Source organism: Poecilia reticulata, chromosome 13 (assembly GCF_904066995.2).
Source record: "Poecilia reticulata chromosome 13, P_reticulata-male-v2, whole genome shotgun sequence".
Lineage (NCBI taxonomy): Eukaryota > Metazoa > Chordata > Actinopteri > Cyprinodontiformes > Poeciliidae > Poecilia > Poecilia reticulata.
In genome coordinates, this window is record NC_088842.1 from 10,548,281 (window position 1) to 10,572,042 (window position 23,762).

General features: G+C 47.9%; 1 protein-coding gene across 2 annotated transcripts in view; it reads right to left on the reverse strand.

Annotated features, from left to right (window-relative positions):
- stx1a (syntaxin 1A (brain)) overlaps positions 1 to 23,306 on the reverse strand; it is a 74,818-nt gene extending 51,512 nt beyond the window's left edge. Inside the window, exon 1 of one of the 2 annotated variants that reach the window (XM_008425804.3) lies at positions 22,858 to 23,281. In XM_008425804.3, the coding sequence (XP_008424026.2) occupies positions 22,858 to 22,887 (30 nt within the window). In that variant the 5' untranslated portion in view covers positions 22,888 to 23,281. Of the gene's footprint in view, positions 1 to 22,857 lie in introns of both variants that reach the window. The other variant, XM_008425805.3, reaches the window with a different exon arrangement.
- Positions 23,307 to 23,762: the final 456 nt, after the last annotated feature.

Here is a 23,762-nt window from a genome sequence, read left to right on the forward strand (position 1 = left end):
GCAGTATGACGACAGGGAGGATTCAGAGGAGCTTGATGTGCTCACTTCACACAACATATTGACAGTTTTAACAAATTTGCAAAAAAATACATTCATAAAAAAGTTAGCTACTGCAACTTTAAGGAGATGAAAATGGACAGAGTCGTCAATAAGAGTAAATAAAAGACAACAAAATTAATAAGATATCAGGATAAAAATGAAGATAGCTCAGAGTGAATCAGGTGTTACACATGCAGCGTTAATAACGCCAGCCTGAGTAAATAACTCACCCCTAAGAACCAATAAACAATCTGATTTATAACAGCTCCAGTAGCGTGTGTGATATCTGTAATAACCACATCAATTTAATTCCTAGGCAATCTAACAAACACCATCCTATCTATGCCATCTGTCACTGCTGGGCCAACTGGGAGCAATGGGAACACGCTGATAAGGAGAGGTTGCATGATCATTTTAGTTACTGAAGCTGACGGCTTCAGGCACGGAGCTAAACAGGAGCTGCTGGGAGAGGCGATGCAGAGCAGGCGTTGAGCTCATGAAGAAGCTTTACATGCATATGGGCAGTGCTGAAGCACAACCTGGATCCTCACATAAATACGAGCAAACCCAGTTTCCTGCCAACATGATACACATGCGGATGAGTAAACGCGCTGTGTGACGCGACAACAAACACACAGAACACACATGAGTAACAATCTGGAAAACTCTGGCTTTTTTTTTTTTTTTTTTGCTTTAGTGCCTCGCATTACTCACGCCGCTTGTACTTTTTCTTATTTTGATTCAAACTTTATCTTGTTGTGGCCTTTATCTACCAAATCAACACATCACCGTGACCATCAAATGCTCACGTGTAAATCAGCAGCGACAGGGAAGCTGGTTACAGTTCACCAAGGTTCACGTTTCACTAGGACAGCAAAAGTTTTGTTCATGGCGTATTTGTCATGAGTTGTGGCGGATATGGACCAAAACACAGGAAAGACGGTGAGTGTCACACTGGAAAGGAAAATGAATGAAGCAACTCGCAAAAAATTATGAAGAGAAACAAACCAGGTACAGAAGACAGGCAAACTGACAGGGCAGGAAATGAAAAGATCTGATGAGAAGTGAAAGACTGACTGGTCTGTAACATCTGGGGAGGAGGTGATTAACCATTCAGATGATTGCAGTTCAGAAAAAGCTTGTTAATCAGCCATCAATTGAAATCATGTGTGTTGAAGCAGGGAAATACCTAAAACATGCAGGGCAGTGAGCCTTGAGGACCAGGGTTGAAAAACACTGCACTAGAATACCGTAGATCTAAGTGAGTACCAGAGGAACTAAAGGGAAAATGACTTGACATAAAAATGAATATGCAGCGATCTAAACAAGAAACAGAAGGAACTAAACTATAGAGTAACACTAAAATAGGAATCTAAACGAAGCAAAGAACAGAACAAAATGCCCAAACAAAAACCAAATAACTTCAAAATATTCTAAATACAACACAAAGGCAAAAAAAAACCCCTCAAAGACCTGTGAATTACGACACATGTATGCGTTAGAAGTCCAGACCTGAATCCATGTTAGAATTTGTGGCAAGACTTAAAAACTGCTTTCCACAGATGCTCCGCAGAACAATCTTTCTGAGCTTGAAGTAGTTTGTAGAGAACAATGGGCAGAAATTTCATTCTCCAGATGGACAGAGCTAGTAGAGACTTATCCCAAAAGATTCACAGCTGCAGGAGCAAAAGGTCGTTCTTCAAAGACTCAAGGAGGCTGAATACAAATGAAGATTTTTATTCTGTAAAGAAAATGTTAAAGCCATTTGCCATGTTCCATACTCTACAGAACTACACACTGCTTTGTGTTGGTCTATCAAACAATATCTCAATACGGTCAAACTACAAGAGGGATTTTTGTTATAAAGTGACAAAATATAAAACATTTAGGGATGTGAACACTTTTGTCAGATGATAATTTACTTCCGTTTGTTTGTATGGTGATACTATGTTACATAACATGGAGATAATTCACTTCTAGAAACATAAATGACTTCCAGTTATTGAGGTGTGCAAATTTTCAATTTGGCAACAGAGTGCTGACTCAGGAGGACCTGAACCGAGGCAACAAAATCAATTATGTAGAAATAAAAACAACAGCTAAACATTGGTCTTGATGAAGCTTACTTGGGGCTGGGAAGTAAATTTAATTGGCAAACTCTCTAATTTTGTTCAGACTCAGAGGAAATGTCCAAATCAGCCAATTATTTCTAGTTTGCTCACAGGGATTTGTTAGTCAACTGTCAACAGAGCTGCATGGGAGATAATTGGAGACATTATTAGCTAGTCTGTTTGCTGGCATGGATCATGGTTATAGCTTCTGCAAATAGGGAATCCATCCATCCAGGCCCAGTCTGTTGTGTTGAGGGTCTCAGGGGTTGAAGACCAGACAGGATGATGGAAGAATCACAAGCCCATTACAGCGCCAAAGCAAAAACTAACGACGATGAAAACTCGTCCCTCAGGTACATTTAGAGACTACATGTGCACCATTTTAGAATTAAAACATTTGCCAGAAAAGTGAAGATAACCTCACAACCATTTATAGAGCTTGGGAAAAGCACCTCTTTTTTCCAAAGCTGAAGTTGTGTTTGTCGTTTCTAAAAAGTTTCGTACAAACACCATCGATCCTTGAAATGCCTTCATCCTCAAGTTACACACCGACTGGTCACCAGGACATAACTGCATCCAACTTTAAAATATTTGAGCTACACTTTTTCACCACTGCCCCTTGTTCAAGAAGCGCAGAAAGAAATATGATTCAGCCCGTCTGTAAATGTAAACGTAAGCAGATGTTGACATTAGATTTGCAGGGATCGCAGAAAATGAGAACAGAATTGCATCGTTGCATCGTTCTACACTTCCCATCACCTCAGCTGCGTGATGTTACTGGGAGCTGCGATCCTGCTGCACTTTCACTGTTTTTGTTGCGGCGCGGCGGCCTGGGTTGTGGCGATTCCTTCAGGATTTGAAGCACATCCTGTCATCACTTTCTCCTTGCAGCTTTGTGGTGATGCTTTATTAAGGAGCATTAAAAAAAGCATCACTTGTATGTCCACTTTATTAAGATGGGGACATGTGTAATTCTACAAGGGACTCTGTAGACTCCCAAATCTCATTCAGCACCATTTTAAACAACATCAAGAACAGAGGACATTTACAGGGAAGAAACAAAGTGATGGCAGGCAGCAAAAGCTACATCCTCTGTTCCTGCTGCTAACGGCCACATTAATAATCTGGTTTTTATTAAAAATTATTTTAATACCCAACCTCAAATGTGCCAAACTTGTTTTTCTTTCATCACGCAAAGACAACAAGATGGGAAAACTTGTGAAAAACAAAGCATAAATATGAGCGCAAGCATTGTTCAGCATCTCATTAAAAGCCTGACAGTGAAAGATTAATCAGAGAGACAATCTAAAAATATTGTCTGTTACTACCCAATAGTAAGTCCCGCCCACTCCTCACAACTTCTTAGGACTCACTACTGCCCAGTTCTCTGTCTAACAGGTCCGGAAAACCCCCAGAAACTCGGGTCTTACCCTAGCGGTAGTTTGTGGAGAATTATCTGTTTAAACTGGGGTCGGAAAGGACTCGTCTAGCTCTGACTACCTTCAATCCAGAAGTTATGACCTTTTACAGTTGAGGGGCAATCCGCTGAGTAGCCCTCACAACGACATAACCCTACAACCACTCCTGTTAACGGTAGCTCCTTTCCTAAAATAACGGCACTTGTTAACGGCTAGATTAAATTTAGTGACTTAGAGTTAAGTCCCAAGGTCATTATTTTAACACTCACCAGTGGAAAAAACAAAGCCACTCTGTTTCTAACATCATGTATATTGTTTTACTATATTTAGGATAACCAACAATAATCAAGACTGACATAATTAAACTCACTGTTCACAATCCTTATTAGATTTTTACAATTGCAAGTTTATTAAGCAAGCTTTAGCAGGGGCATATAACAACAAATTAATTACCAAGAGTTATAAAAGAAGCAAAAATATGATGAAATCAACTAGGATTAATCACCTCCTTTCCTTGTTCTCATTCCTAACCTGTTTCACTAAATTCACTGAGCGAGGCTTTGGGAGAAGCTGGTTAACTCATACCCGATGGTCATTGCTCTCAGCAGCTGTAATCTTTCGGTGTCCTTGGTCAGAGTCTTTGTCCAGCCGGAGCAAAGTCCTCTTTACTGAAGAGAAGCGGAGAGAAGACTCACGCTTTCCATTGAACGTGCAGATTCTTTGTCCTTTAAAGACCTCCGTCTCTTTTCCAAGTCAGCTGCACCGGGGTTGAGAGCGTTGGGTAGAGGCAGAGGATTCGGTCGGATCTGGAACCAGGGGTGTTGGCCGGTGGAACTCGTCCCTTCTAAGCAGCGTGAAGTCGTGGAATAAGTTTCCCTTGGTCCCTCGGTGTAATCCTTTGCTGGTCTTTAGTCAGCTCCGTCTGATGATTCCGCTTCTGCGCTGCCGACGAAGAACCCTCGTTCTGTCCCGTACCACAGTATTTATGTGCTGTGTTTTCACGGAACCTGCCCATCGTAATGTCATTACCCGCTGTCCTGCAAGGCAGGGCTGCCTGTAGAAAACACCGGGCTCTTTCTCAAGTTTCCAATGACTCATTCCTGCCTCCTTGCTTTATCTGGCAGTTCCCTTTTCCATCAGGGCAGTTCCCTTTTTCATCGGGGCAGTTCCCTTTTTTCCCTTGACCATCTGTTTCCAGTCCTGCCGCACCCTCGCCTCTCCTTCCTCATTTGATGACTCACCCTTCTGTCCCTAGCCTTTTTGCTCAGTGAGAAGTACTTTTTTCCTTCACCTCAGTATCCATGATTTCTAATAATACATGTTGACTTTATATAATCATGTTATTTGTAGTTAACTTAAAAGTACAACCTTCAGCCTTTCATATTGTAAACCATTATTATTCACTTGATTATAAGTAAAGAACATCAACTGATTAGAAGTACAGAGTATACATTGCTATATCATTCACTTACTCATTAAAAGTACAGAGTACATGTTTTAATCATTCATTACAGACATTTCTTCATTGGCCTGTGTATTTGTCACTTTATAATCACTTATCACTTATAATCATCATTTAATCATTATTCAGCAAAAGTATACTGTTATTTCTCAGGCCTTTATTCCATTTTTCTGCGTATACCTGGACAGATCTCACATAATCATACCAGATTCCTCGACACCCCCTCCGTGAGATCGGACGGGGCTTCGCAGAAAACATAAATTCCGACTACCAAAAGTCCAGTTCATCACCACCATGGAGAGTTAAAATGTCTCTCTCGTAGCAGGTCACAGGAGAAGACGAAGGCGTCCATGTGTCCACGATCTCGTATTCCGTTAGGTGGGAAGGTGGAGAAGACCAGATGTCGGTGTCTACCCCCACGTCCACTGTGGACCCAGACGGCCCAACGGGGTCGTGACGCTCCAACTGAGGTGGTGAGGTTGGAGAAAGAACTTCGGCCGCCAAATCCTGTGGCGGGGCCGCTGGAAAACTGCAACTTTCCTCGAGTTCCTTCAGCAGGTTCTCGAAGTCAACAGCAAACGAAGGAGACTGTGCCTGGCAGATGCAGGCGACAGAGGAGCTGACGTTGCTACTTTGGTCTTGGGGTGATGGGACAGGTATATCATCGGTCTGGCATGCTTGCTGAGATGAACTGAGGGACTCAGTTTGAGTACTCTGTACGTGAGTTGCAATGCTGGTTTGGCACCCGACGTCGATGTACATGTCAGGAGACGCCGGACAAACAGGTGGACGGGGGTCACCCACCGCCAACACTCGGCCATCCAAAAGGTGTAGAGTGGGTAGGCATTGACGAGTGATCTGATTCTCCCATAGCTTCTGGACTATGGGTAATATCCGGTCGTTCCCCAAGTACGATGTTCGGAGAGTGTCGTCGTCTTGGTTCAACGCAGAGGTCCACACGACTTTATGTACTCGTTCCAGGGATCGAGATGCAGAGGCCGAGACGTACGGCAGGTCCCGTTGCTCATTGAGGCAGAGGATCGCTGTAACGTTATCAAGGTGCACGCAAGCGTTACACCATCGGGTAGACGATGCTACCCACATGAATCCCAAGGATTCTACGGACGCTCCGCATCCCACACAGCAAGTTGGAGCCTAGGAGAAACAGCAACTCAGGTAATTTTCATGATTAACGGGTATCGATTAATTAATATGTATAATTTGATAAAAAGCAGCAAAATGCGCATAAGCAGGAGCAGGGACCAAGGCTGGTTCTATGCTGATGTGCCTCGTTGAGCCGCGAGCCAAGGGGAATTAATGATAGGGGGAGGATCTTCATATTCCGGGGACCCGGGAGTAGACATCGGGGTCGGGTCGTGAAATATTGCCCCGTGGGCCATGAGCCATACGGCAATGGGCAACGGGGACGACTTTCCTAACCAATACAAAAGCACAAAAACTCCCCATCCGGCCGCCCAAAGGGTTAGGGCGGCCCACTTACGAAGCCAGCGGCGTTTACCCTTGCCTTTGATGGATAGGGCTTGGTAGGCTAGGTAAATGAGGATGGATGCGGCCAGAATGCCCTCGACGATAGCGGCCAGGATCTTGAGTGGTGCCGCTCGGGTAGCATGGGTTCCCCCGAGGAGTAATTCCATCAGGAAGGCCGCGGTGTCAATGGAAAGCCAAAGGCATGCCACCGCGCCTCGTCGCCAGTTGATGCGGGTCCTACCCATTAGGTAGCAGGCGAAGAGGGAAGGTGCGAGATCCCATCGCCCCAAAAAGATTGGGCGTAGGATGATCTTGATGAGCCCTTGAACCGAGACAAGCACCCTCAGGAGCTGTCCGGTGGACCAGGACCCGGTGTGGCAGTAGACAACCCAGGCCAGGATAAATCCGAGCTGCTCAGTGGTACTCACTTGGATGGGTGCGAAAAGTGTAGAGGGAAGAGAGAAGTTGGTTGAAGAATTCGATTCCATGTCGTCCTGTCTTGTCCCTTGGTTTAGGTCCAGTCTTGATTGTAGTGGTGAAGATCCGCGAATGGCTCGCTGGCTCCCGGCAGCCCGCTTTTATGCTGAAATAGGCTCCTCCTCTGGGGGGAGGGGCCGGTAGTCCTTCCTCTCGCGATGGCAAATCATTTTTAGCCACTCCTTCACTACAACCACCCCCAGGATTAGGGCAATGGCTCCGCCCAGGAAGCCCAGCAAATATGGCCATAACATGCTCAAAGCATTTAGCAACCAATGTTCGATAATACTGAGGCCCCCTCCAACCACATTTCCAACCTCCTCAACTACATCCATAACGGTAGAAGTCAGGGTAGAGCCCAAAGTCTCGTACCAGTAACACGCGTGTTGTTGCTCACCCGTTCCACATTTCTGCCACACTTCCTTGGAACTGTTACAGGTGAGATTAGAATAGAGAAGGTTAGGGCCTACCCAGTCAAAACCATGGTCCACTTCTCCGTCGCATAGACTTTTCCGGAATGCATGGCCTTCTGCAATGGCTATGAGGGTGTTGGGGATGGCAGGAACAGGTAGATCTACAATCTTCTTGCGCTTTTGTAGCTGGTATCCCAAAATCGCATCAGTGCAAGTTTTCGCCCTTACAATCGCTCTTCGCCATGTCCCTGCAATCTTTCGCCAAACCACTTCAGATGCATGGGTGTCATACTCATCCGCATAATGTTCCTTGCAGTAATCTTCCCAACCTGGGAGTGTCTGACACGGTTTTCTTGCTAGTCCAATGGTACATTGGGTCTTGTTCTTATTACAAGTCATGCGCCAGGGCCTTGGTAGAACGTAGTTGTCAGGTCTCCAAAAAATACCTGGCCAAATCATCCGATCTTTGGAGTAGACAGTGGCGATATATTGGTATTTAATCCAATAATTGTGGGACGCATTGAGGCAAGGCAGAACCCAAGCCTGCAGTTCTTCCTGTTGGAGTCCCCACCACTCCCAATCCCAGGCACGATGGTAGTCCTCGTACCAGGCACGGAGGACGAGTTTCGCTGTTTTAAAGGTGTCAGGACTCGGGCAGTGATATTTCCATGCAGCGTGGAAGGTGTTGCTGGTTTGCCAAAGGTCACATCGCGGGGAGGACATCGTCTTCACCCATTCTGTGTCGTTAAGGCTATCAAAAATGCGTCGGGCTACACACTCATCGATTTGTGCAAACTGGTTTTTAGGGGCATTCAGGAGGTCATCTGGAGTTGGAAGCGGTTGTGTGCGCATGTCAGCAAAGTGTGGTCCTTTCAGCCCGGCAGGGGAGCGAACTGCCCCTCCGGAAAATCTCCTATGAAGAATACTTGATCTGTTGCTATACCAGTCCAGGGAAATGAGTCATTCAACCAAGGTTCTATTTCTGTTTGCACGGTTCTGGCTCGGGTCCACGAGAATGACCAATCTGCTTTCAGAGCCAAAACTATATGATTTTGTCCAGTGCAACTAACATATTTGTTCCACAGGCATGCATTTAGGATACCAAATTTAGTTTTATAACATTCTTGCTGGTCGGCCTGATACATGAACCGTCTGGATCCTTGTCTAATCAGGAAGGCTGTGATGTTTTCCCAGACGGGCTGTTCTGGTTGCCCCGTCGGTCGTATCCGAGTGCTGTTACTAGCAGTTCGGTTCTGATACAGGGTCTCGGTGTCAATTTCGTCTTCTTCACAATTCAGATGATAATCTCCCCAAAACTCCTTCCGTGGGAGCCAAGTCCTGCAGCCTGAGGACCTGTGTGGGGCCGAATAAATCACCTCGGTGTCCCAGTATCCTTGGGACGGTGCCAGCGCTAGGGGTCGGCAGGCTCTGTTGCAATGCCATTCTGGCATGCCGTGGTCTGGATGGATCCAGTTGCATCGGGCCGTCTGTCGCTCTTTCTGATGCATGATCCTTACCCAGCAAATCACTCCATCTTTGAGGAGGCTGTAGCTGTAGATCTCCCAGGTGCGGTTTAGGAGGTCATCAATCATGGAGTCATTTAGATTATAAGCTCTACTTTCCACATATTTCTTTCCGTTTTCTTTCTTGAATAATTGACTTTGGTTCTGAACAGAAGACTCGTTGTCCCATGGCACAAAAATAGAGGTGGTAGTGGTATTCCAACAATTGAAGGTGAAGTACTTGGAACGACCATAGGTAACTTTCGTATGCGTAAGGTGCCATGGCCCAACTCCTATGAAGTATAGGATGGCGATGAGGATAGTAGCAGTAACTAGTAGCGCCAAAAGCGTAAGCAAAGCTTTAATACAAAGTGGTATTTTCGTTCTCGTAGTCGTTTTCCGTAGCAAGGGTCGTTCAGGGGTGTCTGGTTCGTCGTCTGTGGTGTTATCCGAATCTGTAAGGTCATCCAGCGAACTGGCTCTTGTCTTCACCCGTCTTAAGCGGGTGTCTTCCATTTTGGGTTCTTTAAAGCGTAGGTCAGTGGTAGTCTGGGATCTGCCGTACCATGTGCGGTGCCAATCTTTGCTAAGGCTCTGGGGCGTCGCCGACGTCCTGCGGTTGTAGCTGCACGTCTGGTGGCTCGTGCTTGTAGTAGCGAGGTATATACTGGCGAGGGGTAGGGCAACTGAGGTTCCAACCCCTCCACACCCACTTCCATAGGAAGACCCTCCAGCAGTCTGGTCGGGGAAGGGGCCTTGAGCCATACCTTGCCTGAGCACTTGATCTTGCCAGGCTTCACTCGAGTAGCCTATAGGTGCTGGTACTGAAAGGTACGTACACAACGACTGTCCATGTAGTGTCAATCGTGTGCGATACCCCCAGGGCGGCGGAACGGAAATCCTCTGGTGGGGTGGATTAGGATAGACTCGGTCCAATTCCAATTTTAGTGGGAGCCTGGTGTTATTGAAAACGTAGTCTTCGGGGTCTCCCTCCTTTTTCACCACTGTTCTGGCCATACCTGATGATGTAGTCCAGATGACCACGCTACTTAACGATATCTCACAGTACTGACCCTGTAGGGGCTCCAGATAATGGGGCCCCAGCGAATCCGTATCTCTTTCCCTCCCAGGGTCAGGTATACTGCATTGAATATCCAAGGGAGCCGTTGTGGGCAGGTTGGCGTGCCCCCCGCATGACTGATAGCATCGAGCGACATCTTCCCTTTCCAAATCGGGTATTCCACGGGAAAAAAGTAAAACGGGTCGTGCCACGGCCGTGGCGTTGCCTCCTCGCTTCTCCTTACTTCCTTCGACGCCTGCCAGTCAGTGGGTCGAAGATAGATGAGGTGGTTAAGGAAATAGGCCTCCGAGAGCGGGTAGGAAGCAGTAAAATCTTCTCGCGGCATGTCCAGTAAAATGGAGCCGTTCGGGAGTTTCAAAAAGGGTCCTTTGTCCGAGAATCCGGACCAGACTTCGGGTCCCACTTTAAATAATTTGCTCACAAAATATCTCTTCCCATTTTGGTATTTTTCTTTCCGTTGATTTGTAGACTTGACGACCTGACCCCTTCTGCCGGTGTATCCATCAGTTTTTAATTTTTCTTCCTTCGTGCAAAAGTGGAGGAAAGCGACCGCCAAGCGCTGCCTCCGAGTCTTCTTCTTGGCTTCTCCGGCTCAGTACAGGACACCGTGGGGTAGACTTGGTCGTCCAAGACCACGGTGATTGTTGCTCCTACCGAATAGACTCCTTTATATGGGATTGTGAGCATCTGCACTGACAGTTGAACCGAACGGGTAGTGTCAGGATCAGAGGGCGTCTTCACTCTATGGGCCACGCCTCCTGGGACCTGCAGGACTCCGTCACGAAAGTTGTATTCTGCTGTTACACGGAACAGGGCCGACTTCTCCTTGGGTCTTGCTGCGTTGCTGCCCCACCCATCCAGCTCAGTGGTGCAATAGTACAGATCTGACGTGCGTATCTCACCCTCTCTTGGCACGTCCGGCAAATCCACTATCGGGATGGTGCAGTCATTGATGGTTTCCAAAATCAGATGTGCCCAGGTAGTCAGTTCCCAGGGGCCCGTCCAGCCTCCGTTCACTGCTTGTGCTAAGGTGTCATCCGGGAGCCATCTTAATTCCTCTACAGAATTGGGGCCTACCTGAGGCCGCAGCACTCGGAAAATGACCGGGGAATACGAGGTATTCACTGGGGGGAAGGACAGGCTTGCTCGTGCAGGATCATAGGGCCATGCAGCGTGGACAGACTCCCAAAGAAAGTCATGCGGCCCCTCCGCCTTTCTCCAGATCCAGTCCTCCCTGACCGAGGGTCCCTCTGGGGTGTTAGGGGGAGCTGAAGGTCCCGGGCCCCAATAGACTGAGGGTATGGGGCTCCCATAAGTGGGCTGGGCCCCCACGCATGGTTGGAAGAATCTTAGGGAGCTGTAGTATCTTCTCACCTGCCAGCCATCAGCCTGTCCCGCTGCTGTCACCTCGTCCCTGCGGATTTGTTCCTCGCAGGTCGCACAGTAGATCAGTTTTTCTCCGTCCCACTGGCAGAGGCATCTTTTGGTTCTTCCTCTCGCCATCCCCATTGATTTATCACCCGGGTTCGTGGCAGGTATCCTATTCGGCAATTTCCGCAGAACGTAATGCTTATAACCGAAACCGGGGAGACGGGGAGGCTTCGCAGCCCGTCTGCCGTTGACTCCTGCCGCCAGGGTTTTTCGCGGCCTGGTCCTTCCCAGGTGAGGGGGAGCTGGAGGACTGTTAGACATACTGGGCAACGGTCTTTGGTGCTACTCCACTTCAGCATTTCAGGTTCATTTGACAGGACTCCATTTTTGGCCCAATCCAATTTCTTCAGGGCTCGTCCTGCCCAGATCCCTGAAGTTGTTCTCCTAATTACAACCACCCCTTTCACGGTGGCCAGTCCGAGATAGGGTGGAACGATACATGATGCACTGGCCATTTCACCGGCTTCTATTTCTCTCTAGTCAGGAACTGGCTTGAGCTGCTCAACTCCTTGGATCCCCCGTTTCTCCAGCAGTACCGTATTCCGGTCCAGTACTTGCTTGACGGTGTCTGTTGTTTCAAACTTAGGTTTTACTGCTGCGTTCACAGGTTGTTCTCTTGCTTTGATCCACACCCGCTGTCCCACTCTGAATGGCACTTTGGGCGTCAGCTTCTCCTTTTTATCGCTGGAGCCCCGCCCCGTTTCCTTCGTGGCGAACGGTCGTTGGTTGAGTTCCATGGATGGGGCGGGCCTGTCGACTCTGTTTCTGTCATTCAGGGCCCGCCCTATTTCCACAGCCACGGTGCTCCAGCTGCTGTCGTTAGCATTCTTAGCTATCCAGCCTTTGACTAATCCAATGGTCCGCTCCACCACCCCGTTGGCTTGAGGGGTGTAAGGGGGTGAATAAACTCTTATCACGCCAAACTTCTGGCACCATTGGTCAACCTGCGCGTTACGGAAATGAGTCCCATTGTCCGTACGTAGCTCCTTTGGGATTCCCAGGACGCTGCACACTTGTTCCAGCATGCCGACAACACTGTTGCCATTAGCCTTCCTGGCTGCTTTTACAGTTACAAATCCCGACATTGAGTCCACCAGCACTAAAAGGTACTTCTCACCTTTTCTTCCTGTTATTCCCAAGGGGCCTGCCACATCCATGCAGACTGAGCCCCAGGGAATCGTGCTCTTGATGGTCAATCCTTCCAACCGCTGCCCTCGGCGGCCTGCGTTGTATTGTCCACATACTTCACAGCCCCGTAGCACGCGTTGGACTTGTTTCACTGGGATCCAAAGCTCATGCTCATCCAGCTCCTTACGGGTAGGCCGTACGCCTGCATGTCCAAGGGCTTCATGCACGCTCCGCACGACCTCATCCACGTATTCTTCTGGGACCTCCCGTCCTCTGGGAGTAGTGTCCCACTTCTCGGCTCCGACAAAGACAATTTTTCTCTGTTGGACATAGCAGTCCACTTCATCATTTCCACGCCAATGAGCTCCCTCATGCGTGTGGGCTCGTTGGTGCTCCACTTGGAGCTCCAGTTGCATCTTTAGCTCAGCAATCTTCTTCCATAAGTCTCTATGGGCCACCGGCTTGCCTTTAGCTGTCTCAAAATCATTTTCTTCCCAAATGGCTAGGTCCTCTCTAGGGCCTGTGCACAGTAGTAACTGTTCGTCACTAACCTGGCGCTCTTGATTTTCCTTTTGGCCAACTCCAGTAATCCTTCCAATACTGCTGTGACTTCTCCGACTTGGGCACTGCCGGGGGCTTTCCCTTTCTGTCTGTACCTCTCTGTACCGTCTTGTTTCAGGATGAACCCCCAGTAGGCCACGTGGTCCGACCCTTTCTTTGATCCATCGGTGTAGAGTGTCCATTCTGGCTGCCCCGATGTCTCAGGCGCCTCTTGCGGTCGTCTCTTGTTTGGGGGCTGTGCTGGCCCGATTTCAAGCTCTGGGTCCAGCAAGATGTCTTCCCATCTTCCCCATCGGGTGTTTGTTGCTTTAGTACTTTCGACGGTGCCTTTGCGTAGGTACTTGTGGACCTGGCTCTGTGTGATGACTTTGATCGGTTGCCCTTGTGCCAGGTCTTTTAGCACACTCCAGTATCGTGCCAGTACCGCTAGTTCTTTCTCTTCTTGTGGGTACTTTTTCTCGACAGAAGTCAGGGTGTAACTCCACAGAGTAACCAGGCCTCCATTCTCGTTACTCACTTTGATCATAGCGTCGTCGTTTTCACAGCTGATTTCTGCCACCATTCGTGCTGACAAACTCCTCGGTTCCAGTCTCACGGCAGCTTGGATTGCTTTTCTTAATTCCTCCAGATCTTGTTGGTTGGCCGCCGTCCAAACCCATTGTTTCTGCCCTGCGTCTTCGTCCTCCACCTTCTTCCTCAGGCAGTTATACAATGGTCTGGCATACTTCTGGTAGTTGGGTACGTGGTCCCTGACATAGTTGCATAGTCCCAATATCTTCTGCAGATCATTCTCTGACTGAGGGGGCTGAATGTCCATCAACTTGTCCCTGTACCCATCCGAGAGTCCCAAGTCCGACGTGACTTGGAACCCCAAGTAATTCACTTGGAATTGTCCGAACTGGCACTTCTTGAGGTTCAGTTTTAGGCCTGCCTTGGTGAGGTTCTCGATCACAGTCCGTAACCTCACCAAGTGTTCTTCTTCGGTGTCATCGGCAATAAAAACATCATCTATGTACACAGTTGCCCCCACGTCTCCCAGTACTTCCATCACGGCTGACTGAAAAACGTTCGGTGAATTTTTATAGCCTTGGGGTAATCTCTGCCAAACATAGCTCTTGCCTTTGTGGGTAAATGCTGTCTTACCCTGGGACTGTCTCGCGAGGCGGAGAGAGAAAAATCCATTAGCCAGATCGATGCAGGACTTGAATTTCTTGACCCGTAGTGTCTTAAGGGTGCCTTGTGGGTTGATCAGGCTGGCTCTATTTGCCACCGTTCTCCGATTCAGAGCCTTAAAGTTGATTACTGGCCTCCAACCCCCTCCTGCCGATTCGGGTTTCTTCACCGCCTGAATGGGGCTGTTTGTGATAGGGTTGAGTTCCTCTCTGATGATTCCCAGGGAACTCAGCTCCTTCACTATTTTGTCCATTTCTTCGACTGCTCCTGGATTCAGGGGGTATTGTCGAACAGGGGGGTGCACCCCACCTTCAATCTGGTGCACAAACCTTTGGCCCAAATCTCCGCAGTCGTTCTTGAATCTGGCCACCTCCGCCGAGGCGATGATCTTAAGCAACTTCTCTTTCCCGGCCGGGGAGAAGTCACTCTCTTCGATTTTCTGCTCCGTCACTGCTGGTATATCCACTGGTTTGTACCAGCCTTGCGCTTCTGGTCCTGTCTGTGTCGGGCCGACTTTCACCAGTCTGGCTTTTAGACTTGTCAACCGTCGTTCGAGAGCACGATAATTGCACTTTTTCTTACTTATTTCTTCCAAGTCTCTGACGGTGAGGAGGTTGTATGGACCTTTGATCCATACCACTCCTTTCCAGGTTCCATACGGCATTTTCTCTATTTTTCCGTTGGCAAATTGAACTTTTAGGTGTCCTGTTGTTTTTAGGTCTTTGCGGGTCATCGACACCTCTGCTCCGGTGTCCACTAGGTAGGGTACTCCTTCCACCTTCGCGTAGATCTCGTCCCCCTCCCAGTAGGCATTCTCTAGCGTGACCCGCGACCTGGACGTCATTACTGTGGCGGCCCTCCGGTCCCATTCTCACGGGCAACGCGGAGAGCCGTTTTCTGCTCAGGGCTTAATTTTCTGTATTCCTCATCCGAGAGGTAGGGGCCTCCTCTCGGCTGGCGCGGGGGTGCTGGCTGGCCGCTTGGTCTCCCTTGCGGTCCTTGTGGTCTTGGCTGAAACGTCCTGTTCTGGAAGTTGGGCGGTGGCCTGCCCTGGTAACTGGGTGATGGTCCTCCTTGGAAGCTGGGTGATGGTCTTCCTTGGGAGTTGGATGGTGGCCTTACATTGGTTTTGTTGGCCGGTTTCACTGGCTGACTCGCCTCCTTTTTCCTCTTTTCCTCGTAGTACTGCTGCTCCAGGTCGAATCCTTTCACGGCCACATCCATCTGGGCGATTGTGGTGCCTCTAATCGGCATCTTTACAAACGCTATTTCTCCCCTTCGGCCTCTTGTCACGTCACGCAGCACTTTCACATACTTTGCCGGGGGGATGGTGTGCTTGAGTGTGTGCCAGAGGGGTTCCAACCGACTCCCTTTGTCGAGCCGCCCCCTGGCTCTTTTCACTTGGGATTCTTCGTCATCCGCATCTTCCAGCACCAACCGCTCGTAGTTACTCTGGGCGGATTCTGATCCAACCATCGGATCCGCAGTCACACTAGTCAGCCATAGCTTCTTAGCTCCCTCATGGGTGGTGGTAGACAATACTGTTGGCCAGACGTCCTTCAAATATTCCTCATTGCTTTCGTTCCCATTCTTTCTTCTGATCACCAGTCTGAGGTTCTTGAGCTCAGCGTAGGCGTCCTGGCCGGCACCAGTGGCAACTGGTGGAGCCGGCTCCCTCCCAGGAGCCACAGGGCTCCGTTGCGATGGCCCTGCTGAGGCTTCTGGTGGCTCTTCCTCGTCGGCGGACACCTCATCCAGCCTTTGCTGAGTCTCTCGGGAATGCTTGTAGGCGGCCTTCTTTAGACGCCTCAGCATTACGTCGTGCATAATTCCAATGTAGTTCATCCTGAAGTTGGAAGTCAGGGAATTGTACACCGCCAGCGTGGGACGGGAGGGCGCCATCAGAATATTGGCCCACTCTCCCACGGTCGCCTCGACCCCGAGGGTAACTCGGTCTTCCAGGCGGCCGGACCATTCCGGTGGTACCTGATAGTCGGTTTGGCCGACCTCCGGTACATACGCCCGTCTCCCATCTTTGGCTTGAACCGGGCCCCAGGTTACGTCTCTCGCCAGTCTTTCGGAGGTTCTTTCGATGTCATACACCTCTACTTCATTCTTCTTTCCTCGATGCTGGCCCGTTCGGAGTGGTTTGTAGTTAACCAGGGGGAGTTTTGGGTCGGAAAAAGCGCTCTCATGCTCGCTTTCTTCCCCCTCTTCCGCACGGTCCTCGCCCTCCTGCTGCCCTTGCTCTTCTTCTGGGTCGCTGATGTCGCTGAACTGCGACTGTCGAAGGGGTGTAGTCCAGGGGGCATTCAGCGGCTGGATCTTTGCCGGTTTTGTAAATCCGTCTTCAGCGTCCACCTGCGGTCTCCTCTTTGGCCGGTCCACATCATAGGTTTGTTGTCCTTCGTCTTCTGGTTCAATTGAGAGCTTCCGGATGTATTCTACTGCCCTGTCTGCCGGTTCGACTGGACATGCCCTCAATCTTACTTTTGCCGGCTTTATGACCTTGGCTGGCCCAATCGGAGTATCATCCGGGGGGTCGCTCCTCGGGATCTCCTGGGGATGGTCGTTGGTTTCCGCAGGTTGACGTTCGGCGCGGTACTGCCTCTCCGTTTCCGCCGCTTTCCGCACGCCCTGCTCGGTCTGAAGTTGGTGTAGGTAGGGGTCAACCACTACCACCACCTCATGGATAGAGAAGAAGTGACTGTTAGTTGCGACTATGGACACCACCCCTCTCTCCGCGACCGACTGAGCGGTGTCTCCCCGCAGATCCGGTGACCTTAGTCCTTGCACGCTCACTACGACCCTTCTCATCCGTCGGTTGTGGGCGGTTATGAGGCCTCGCTCCAGGCCGTGCCACATCTTTTTCCGATAATCTTCGAGGTTATTTCCCTTCTTGTAAGCGTCGATAGGGACCAGGATAATCTCCCCATAGGTCAGGTTGTAGCCATTCAACGTGACCACTTCCCCATCCGTCATTTTGCTGCCCGTAGTTCTCAGCCGGTGTAGATCCTTCTGGTAATCGTCCCCAGCCTGGAGTTTAAGTTCTGACCTGAACTTTCGGTTGTGGACTTTGTATCTCTCATCTGTGAATACGATCAGCCCATCACCTTCGATCTCCCAAGGTTCTCCGACGAGTTGATACACCTTGAGCCCAGTCTGCATTCTGATGTTGAGTGCTTTTTTTGGCAGCGGGGGCAGTTCTCGGGACCTTTTCCGGGTGTTTGATTTCTGAGTCTTTTTCTTGGGGCTATAAGTCCCTCTTTTGCCCTTGTCCGCGTCGCTCTCCTCGTCGTCCGAGCTGTCTCCTGATAGTGGCGGCGGTGAAGCTGGTGCCCTTCTCTCCGTGCTGTGGGCCTGCGGCAGGGGCTTGTTTTTTGGTTCACTCCAGAGGGACCATTCCTTTATCATTTTATCCCACTGCTCTATCTCGTGCTCCCAAGCCGGTGTTCCGCTCGGCTCTCCCTTACCCGACGGCCCAGGGAGTTCACCCTGGATCTCTCCATCACTGTCCCCTGTCAGATCTACTAGGGGGAGTCCCGGCTGAGGGGACGGGTTTCGGCTATCCTGCCGTGACGGAGGTTCAGCCACCTCCGAGTCCACACGGTCCCGTGCTTGGTACTCTTCTCTCTTTTTCTTGTATAGTCCGATCTTCTGCAGGACGTCCGTGTACTCGGGGTGGCGGGACGTTTGTCGGGCCAAATGGTTCACCAGGATCCCATCCACACCGGCAGCCAATGCCACCAGCTTTACTATGCCGTCGTACCTCTCAGACGGGCTATCCATCATCCGTAGTTGGCCGTCAGGCCACTCTTCCAGGAGGCCGGCGAACCACTCCAGCCATTCTTGAACTTCCGTCCTCTTGACGATTTTCACCGGGCACCGGGCGATCATCAGCCGGTGGTTGTCCTTGAGCTTGGGGCATAAGTAGATCTGTTGATTCTCCAATGTCACTTCCATCAGGATTCGTGATCCATTTGGGTTTCCAGCAAGATGGGCCTCGCAGAGCATCCGCTGTTTTGGTGTCGTCCAGGTGTTGTACCCGTCGCCCAGCAGTATCAGCCTCACTGGAAGTTGCCGTAACCCACTTTGGGAGAGGCGAAGTCGTTCTTCCCTCTCGGTTCTGTCGGGGCTGGTATCCAGCTCCATGTTCGACGTTGGTGTGAGCCCTGCTGCTTCAGTTGCAGCATCCATGGTTGTCTTTGTCTCCGAGTCGCCTATCCCCCAAAGCCTCTCAGGGTACCGTAGAGCAGGGATGGGTCTAGGCTAGGTTGGCTACTGGCTTCCCTCCTGGTTATAGCTATTCAGCCTCAGTGGAAGCTTCTCCCTCGCCTGCACGCTGTACAGTTACTGCAAGGGTCGCGACTGATAAGCCTCATCAGTCACTCCCAACTCTATTTCCTAAGAGCTGGTCTCCCAAGTGAGCTATTCAGACCCTCCCGTCTGTTTTTACTGACTTGGTCAAAGTAGGGCCCTCCTACTCATTAGGGTGGGGCCCACCCAGGGACGCCATGTCTGTTACTACCCAATAGTAAGTCCCGCCCACTCCTCACAACTTTTTTGGACTCACTACGGCCCAGTTCTCTGTCTAACAGGTCCGGAAAACCCCCAGAAACTCGGGTCTTACCCTAGCGATAGTTTGTGGAGAATTATCTGTTTAAACTGGGGTCGGAAAGGACTCGTCTAGCTCTGACTACCTTCAATCCAGAAGTTATGACCTTTTACAGTTGAGGGGCAATCCGCTGAGTAGCCCTCACAACGACATAACCCCTACAACCACTCCTGTTAACGGTAGCTCCTTTCCTAAAATAACGGCACTTGTTAACGGCTAGATTAAATTTAGTGACTTAGAGTTAAGTCCCAAGGTCATTATTTTAACACTCACCAGAGGAAAACACAAAGCCACCCTGTCTCTAGCATCATGTATATTGTTTTACTATATTTAGGAGAACCAACAATAATCAAGACTGACACAATTAAACTCACTGTTCACAATCCTCATTAGATTTTTAGAATTGCAAGTTTATTAAGCAAGCTTTAGCAGGGGCATATAACAACAAATTAATTACCAAGAGTTATAAAGAAGCAAAAATATGATGAAATCAACTAGGATTAATCACCTCCTTTTCTGGTTCTCATTCCTAACCTGTTTCACTAAATTCACTGAGCGAGGCTTTGGGAGAAGCTGGTTAACTCATACCCGATGGTCATTGCTCTCAGCAGCTGTAATCTTTCGGTGTCCTTGGTCAGAGTCTTTGTCCAGCCGGAGCAAAGTCCTCTTTACTGAAGAGAAGCGGAGAGAAGACTCACGCTTTCCATTGAACGTGCAAATTCTTTGTCCTTTAAAGACCTCCGTCTCTTTTCCAAGTCAGCTGCACCGGGGTTGAGAGCGTTGGGTAGAGGCAGAGGATTCGGTCGGATCTGGAACCAGGGGTGTTGGCCGGTGGAACTCGTCCCTTCTAAGCAGCGTGAAGTCGTGGAATAAGTTTCCCTTGGTCCCTCGGTGTAATCCTTTGCTGGTCTTTAGTCAGCTCCGTCTGATGATTCCGCTTCTGCGCTGCCGACGAAGAACCCTCGTTCTGTCCCGTACCACAGTATTTATGTGCTGTGTTTTCACGGAACCTGCCCATCGTAATGTCATTACCCGCTGTCCTGCAAGGCAGGGCTGCCTGTAGAAAACACCGGGCTCTTTCTCAAGTTTCCAATGACTCATTCCTGCCTCCTTGCTTTATCTGGCAGTTCCCTTTTCCATCAGGGCAGTTCCCTTTTTCATCGGGGCCGTTCCCTTTTTTCCCTTGACCATCTGTTTCCAGTCCTGCCGCACCCTCGCCTCTCCTTCCTCATTTGATGACTCACCCTTCTGTCCCTAGCCTTTTTGCTCAGTGAGAAGTACTTTTTTCCTTCACCTCAGTATCCATGATTTCTAATAATACATGTTGACTTTATATAATCATGTTATTTGTAGTTAACTTAAAAGTACAACCTTCAGCCTTTCATATTGTAAACCATTATTATTCACTTGATTATAAGTAAAGAACATCAACTGATTAGAAGTACAGAGTATACATTGCTATATCATTCACTTACTCATTAAAAGTACAGAGTACATGTTTTAATCATTCATTACAGACATTTCTTCATTGGCCTGTGTATTTGTCACTTTATAATCACTTATCACTTATAATCATCATTTAATCATTATTCAGCAAAAGTATACTGTTATTTCTCAGGCCTTTATTCCATTTTTCTGCGTATACCTGGACAGATCTCACATAATCATACCAGATTCCTCGACAATATATATATATATATGTTTTTATTTCTGGTTTGGATGGTTATGTAATCATAAATTCGCCAATATTCTGCTGTGCTGTCCCCACAGACACTCAACCAGAGCTTCAACTTTGAAGCTCTGTATGGAAAACAATATTAATGTAGTGCTGCTGGGAAATAACATTGTGTGACTTGCAATTTGCTTCAATCCCATTTGGTCTGAGTTGCCTAAAATAGGTCTGTCTGCGTGCCGCTTCGGCTGCAATCTCTCAGACATGAGCGATACGATCAGAAAAGATGAAAGAAAACGGGATCAGCAGCTGGCTTATCGTCACTGTCGACTCCCCACGACGCACGCCTGAATACTGGCTGAGCTTCTTACTCGCCAAGCAGGTTTTTGACTAATTTTCTGTCTTTCTTGGTTAAACAGCACCATGCATCAAGAAGGAGGACAAGGAGAAGAAGGAGAAGGAGAAGGAGAAGAAGAAGAAGAAGAAGAAGAAACGCCTGTCTTGTAACACTCACATGCACATTTGGCAAGGCTAGGTTGCTTCCCTTGAGGCCAATTCATTGAAACAGTTTCAATCAGCTCTACTAAAAATTGCACTTATTTAACAATGGCCTCTGCACAAACACACATTCAGTGCCTCAGTAAGAAATGTCCTTGTGGAGGACACTCATTAGCAAATAAAGTGTTTAAAGTCAGAACAAAATCAGGTCTCATTCCTCTGCTTGATAAGTAAGACTTCACCGAATGGCATAAGAACCTTGTTGTATAAATCATCACAGTTTGATAGCAGATATTTTAGAGTGTCGGATGTGACAACAAATATGGCCGTGTTATTGAAAAAAGAAAAAACTCTGTCAGCCTCAGTTATCAATTTAACCATTTACTATTACATTTGTATAACATCATTGACTGAGCTCTTGGTATTTCTCCAGTTTTTTCACATTCCTTTCTCCTGATGTTTCCATCATGTGAGATAATCACATCGATCACAACAGCTGTCCCCTGCTGCTTATCGATGATCATAACGTCTGGTTGGTTGGCCATTACCATTTCACAGTTTCCATTTTTCATTTAGTTTGACCTTATTTAATTACTTCATTTGAAAGATACCAACTGTATGTTTTAAAGCCTTCTTAAACATTTCTGCCAGTATCATAAAAGTGAATGAGAAGTTCAAAAAGTGCTTTATGCTAATGTTTAGGGGTGCTAACCATAATCTTGGTTAGCACTATATGTCTGCATATAGAAAAGTTAGGATGTTTTCTATATGCAGACAGATTTTTATTATTTTACATGCTTTCTGTGACAGCTTCATGTGTTCAGTGATTATTACTTGTGCAAATCCACTTTATTGCATAAAACTATTTATAGACTATCCATCCATCCATCCATCCATCCATCCATCCATCCATCCATCCATTTTCTTTACACCCTTGTCCCTTAGTGGGGTCGGGAGGGTTGCTGGTGCCTATCTCCAGCTGTAAATGTGCAAAGTAATTGCGCTGTTACCGACATGTACTGTGAAATTTAAGTACATCGCTCCATAAGAAACATACGTTTTGTTTCTTTTTTAGCAATAAATGTTAAAGAATATTTATTTTGAGATTGTGCTTCTTGGTAAGACTTCAGAATTTCATTAAATATGTATCTATATGTATGTTTAACTCCAAAGAAACCATGGGCCCCAAAACGGTAGCCTTAGTAAGCCATTACGTAAGACCGGCCCTGTGTGTACACCAGTGGGAACTGGGACCAGTGTCTGGTTCACAACCACAATTAATCAGCTGGACACAGACTAATTCATAAAATTCAATATAGCCTTCTGTCTTACATGCCAGTTTTTACAAGATAATTGCACAAAGGCCTTCATCTCCAAATACTAAACATAAATCAATTGTGAGATTTCGTGCATTAAAGATGAGCTTTTCTATGAACCACCTGTTTAGTTTTGATGAATCTCACCATTAAACCGCATAAATAACCGACCGACTCAAAGTGAGGAGGATACATTTCGGAGATAATTAAAAACATGACTCCATTCGCTTGAACACTAAAGCAACAACTAGTTGAGTTCCATCCGAATCTGCGCTCACAGCAACCCTTGGACCCAATATGCGCCGGTTTTCTGATAAAACAGCAAATGTGAGCCTCCATCATTCGGAGTCACAACTGTTGCTCTAGTAGCGCTCCGACTCAACCCGCCTCTGCTCCGGCTGAACAGGTGCAGACAGGGACTGATAGTGAACAAAAACAAGCAGAAAAGCACAAAAATAAAACAGAAACTTACATGTCTAAGTTCCTGCATGCGGTCCTTCATGGTTCCTTATTTCCACCGACGTGGTTCCTTCTGCTCCCGTCGTTTCTTTTCTATTTTTTCTCCCCCCCCCCCCTGGATGTGAGCTGATGATGGAGCGGCGGGGCGGAGACCGACTGGATGATGCGAGCCGGGCGAGCGGGGAGAGGCTCCGAAACCCCGTTCTCCTTACAGACAGGGACTACTTTTATGTGTTAAGGTGAGGCACGGCCTTCCGCCGATTACCTATCAGACACACACCTAAAACTCCCCTTCTAATCCATCCGCAAAAAATAAGCTCTCGTCTTTTTAGAGTGAATTTGGCTCCAACAGTAATTGGGATAAGTTAACAGAACAACAACAAACACGACATGTTTGGTGAACTGCGACGGGAATCTTTGTTAGTTTAGGTTATCGATTGAGCAGGTTAAAGGATAACGCCCAGGTGGTTTCTAGTGAGGAACAGCGACATCTTTTGGCCACAGCAGAGAAAAACATTTACATTGAAGGCAATTCAAAGTATGCGTCTATGAAAAATATTGCGCTATGTTTATTGTTGGGATCATAAAATAGGAAAATACAATAAAATGTGTTTTGGGGTTTTCGTTTTTATCGTGAAAATTGTGTCACTCAAGTGTATCCAACTCGATGATTGCGTGAGTGAGAAAAAGTTTGGACACTACTGGTATACATGCTTCACATCCTGTAACAATTAGCCATTACATCACAATTAAAGTCACACGCTTACATACATCTAATAAAGAATTTTTTTTTTTCCTCGCTGATTCCAAATGTGACCAAAGTTCCTGTTTTAGGCTAGATGGAATAACCAAAAATATTTCTATTTGCCAAATGACAACTTTCTTTTTAAAAATTGGACTTTCTAAATGCCGTTTTTG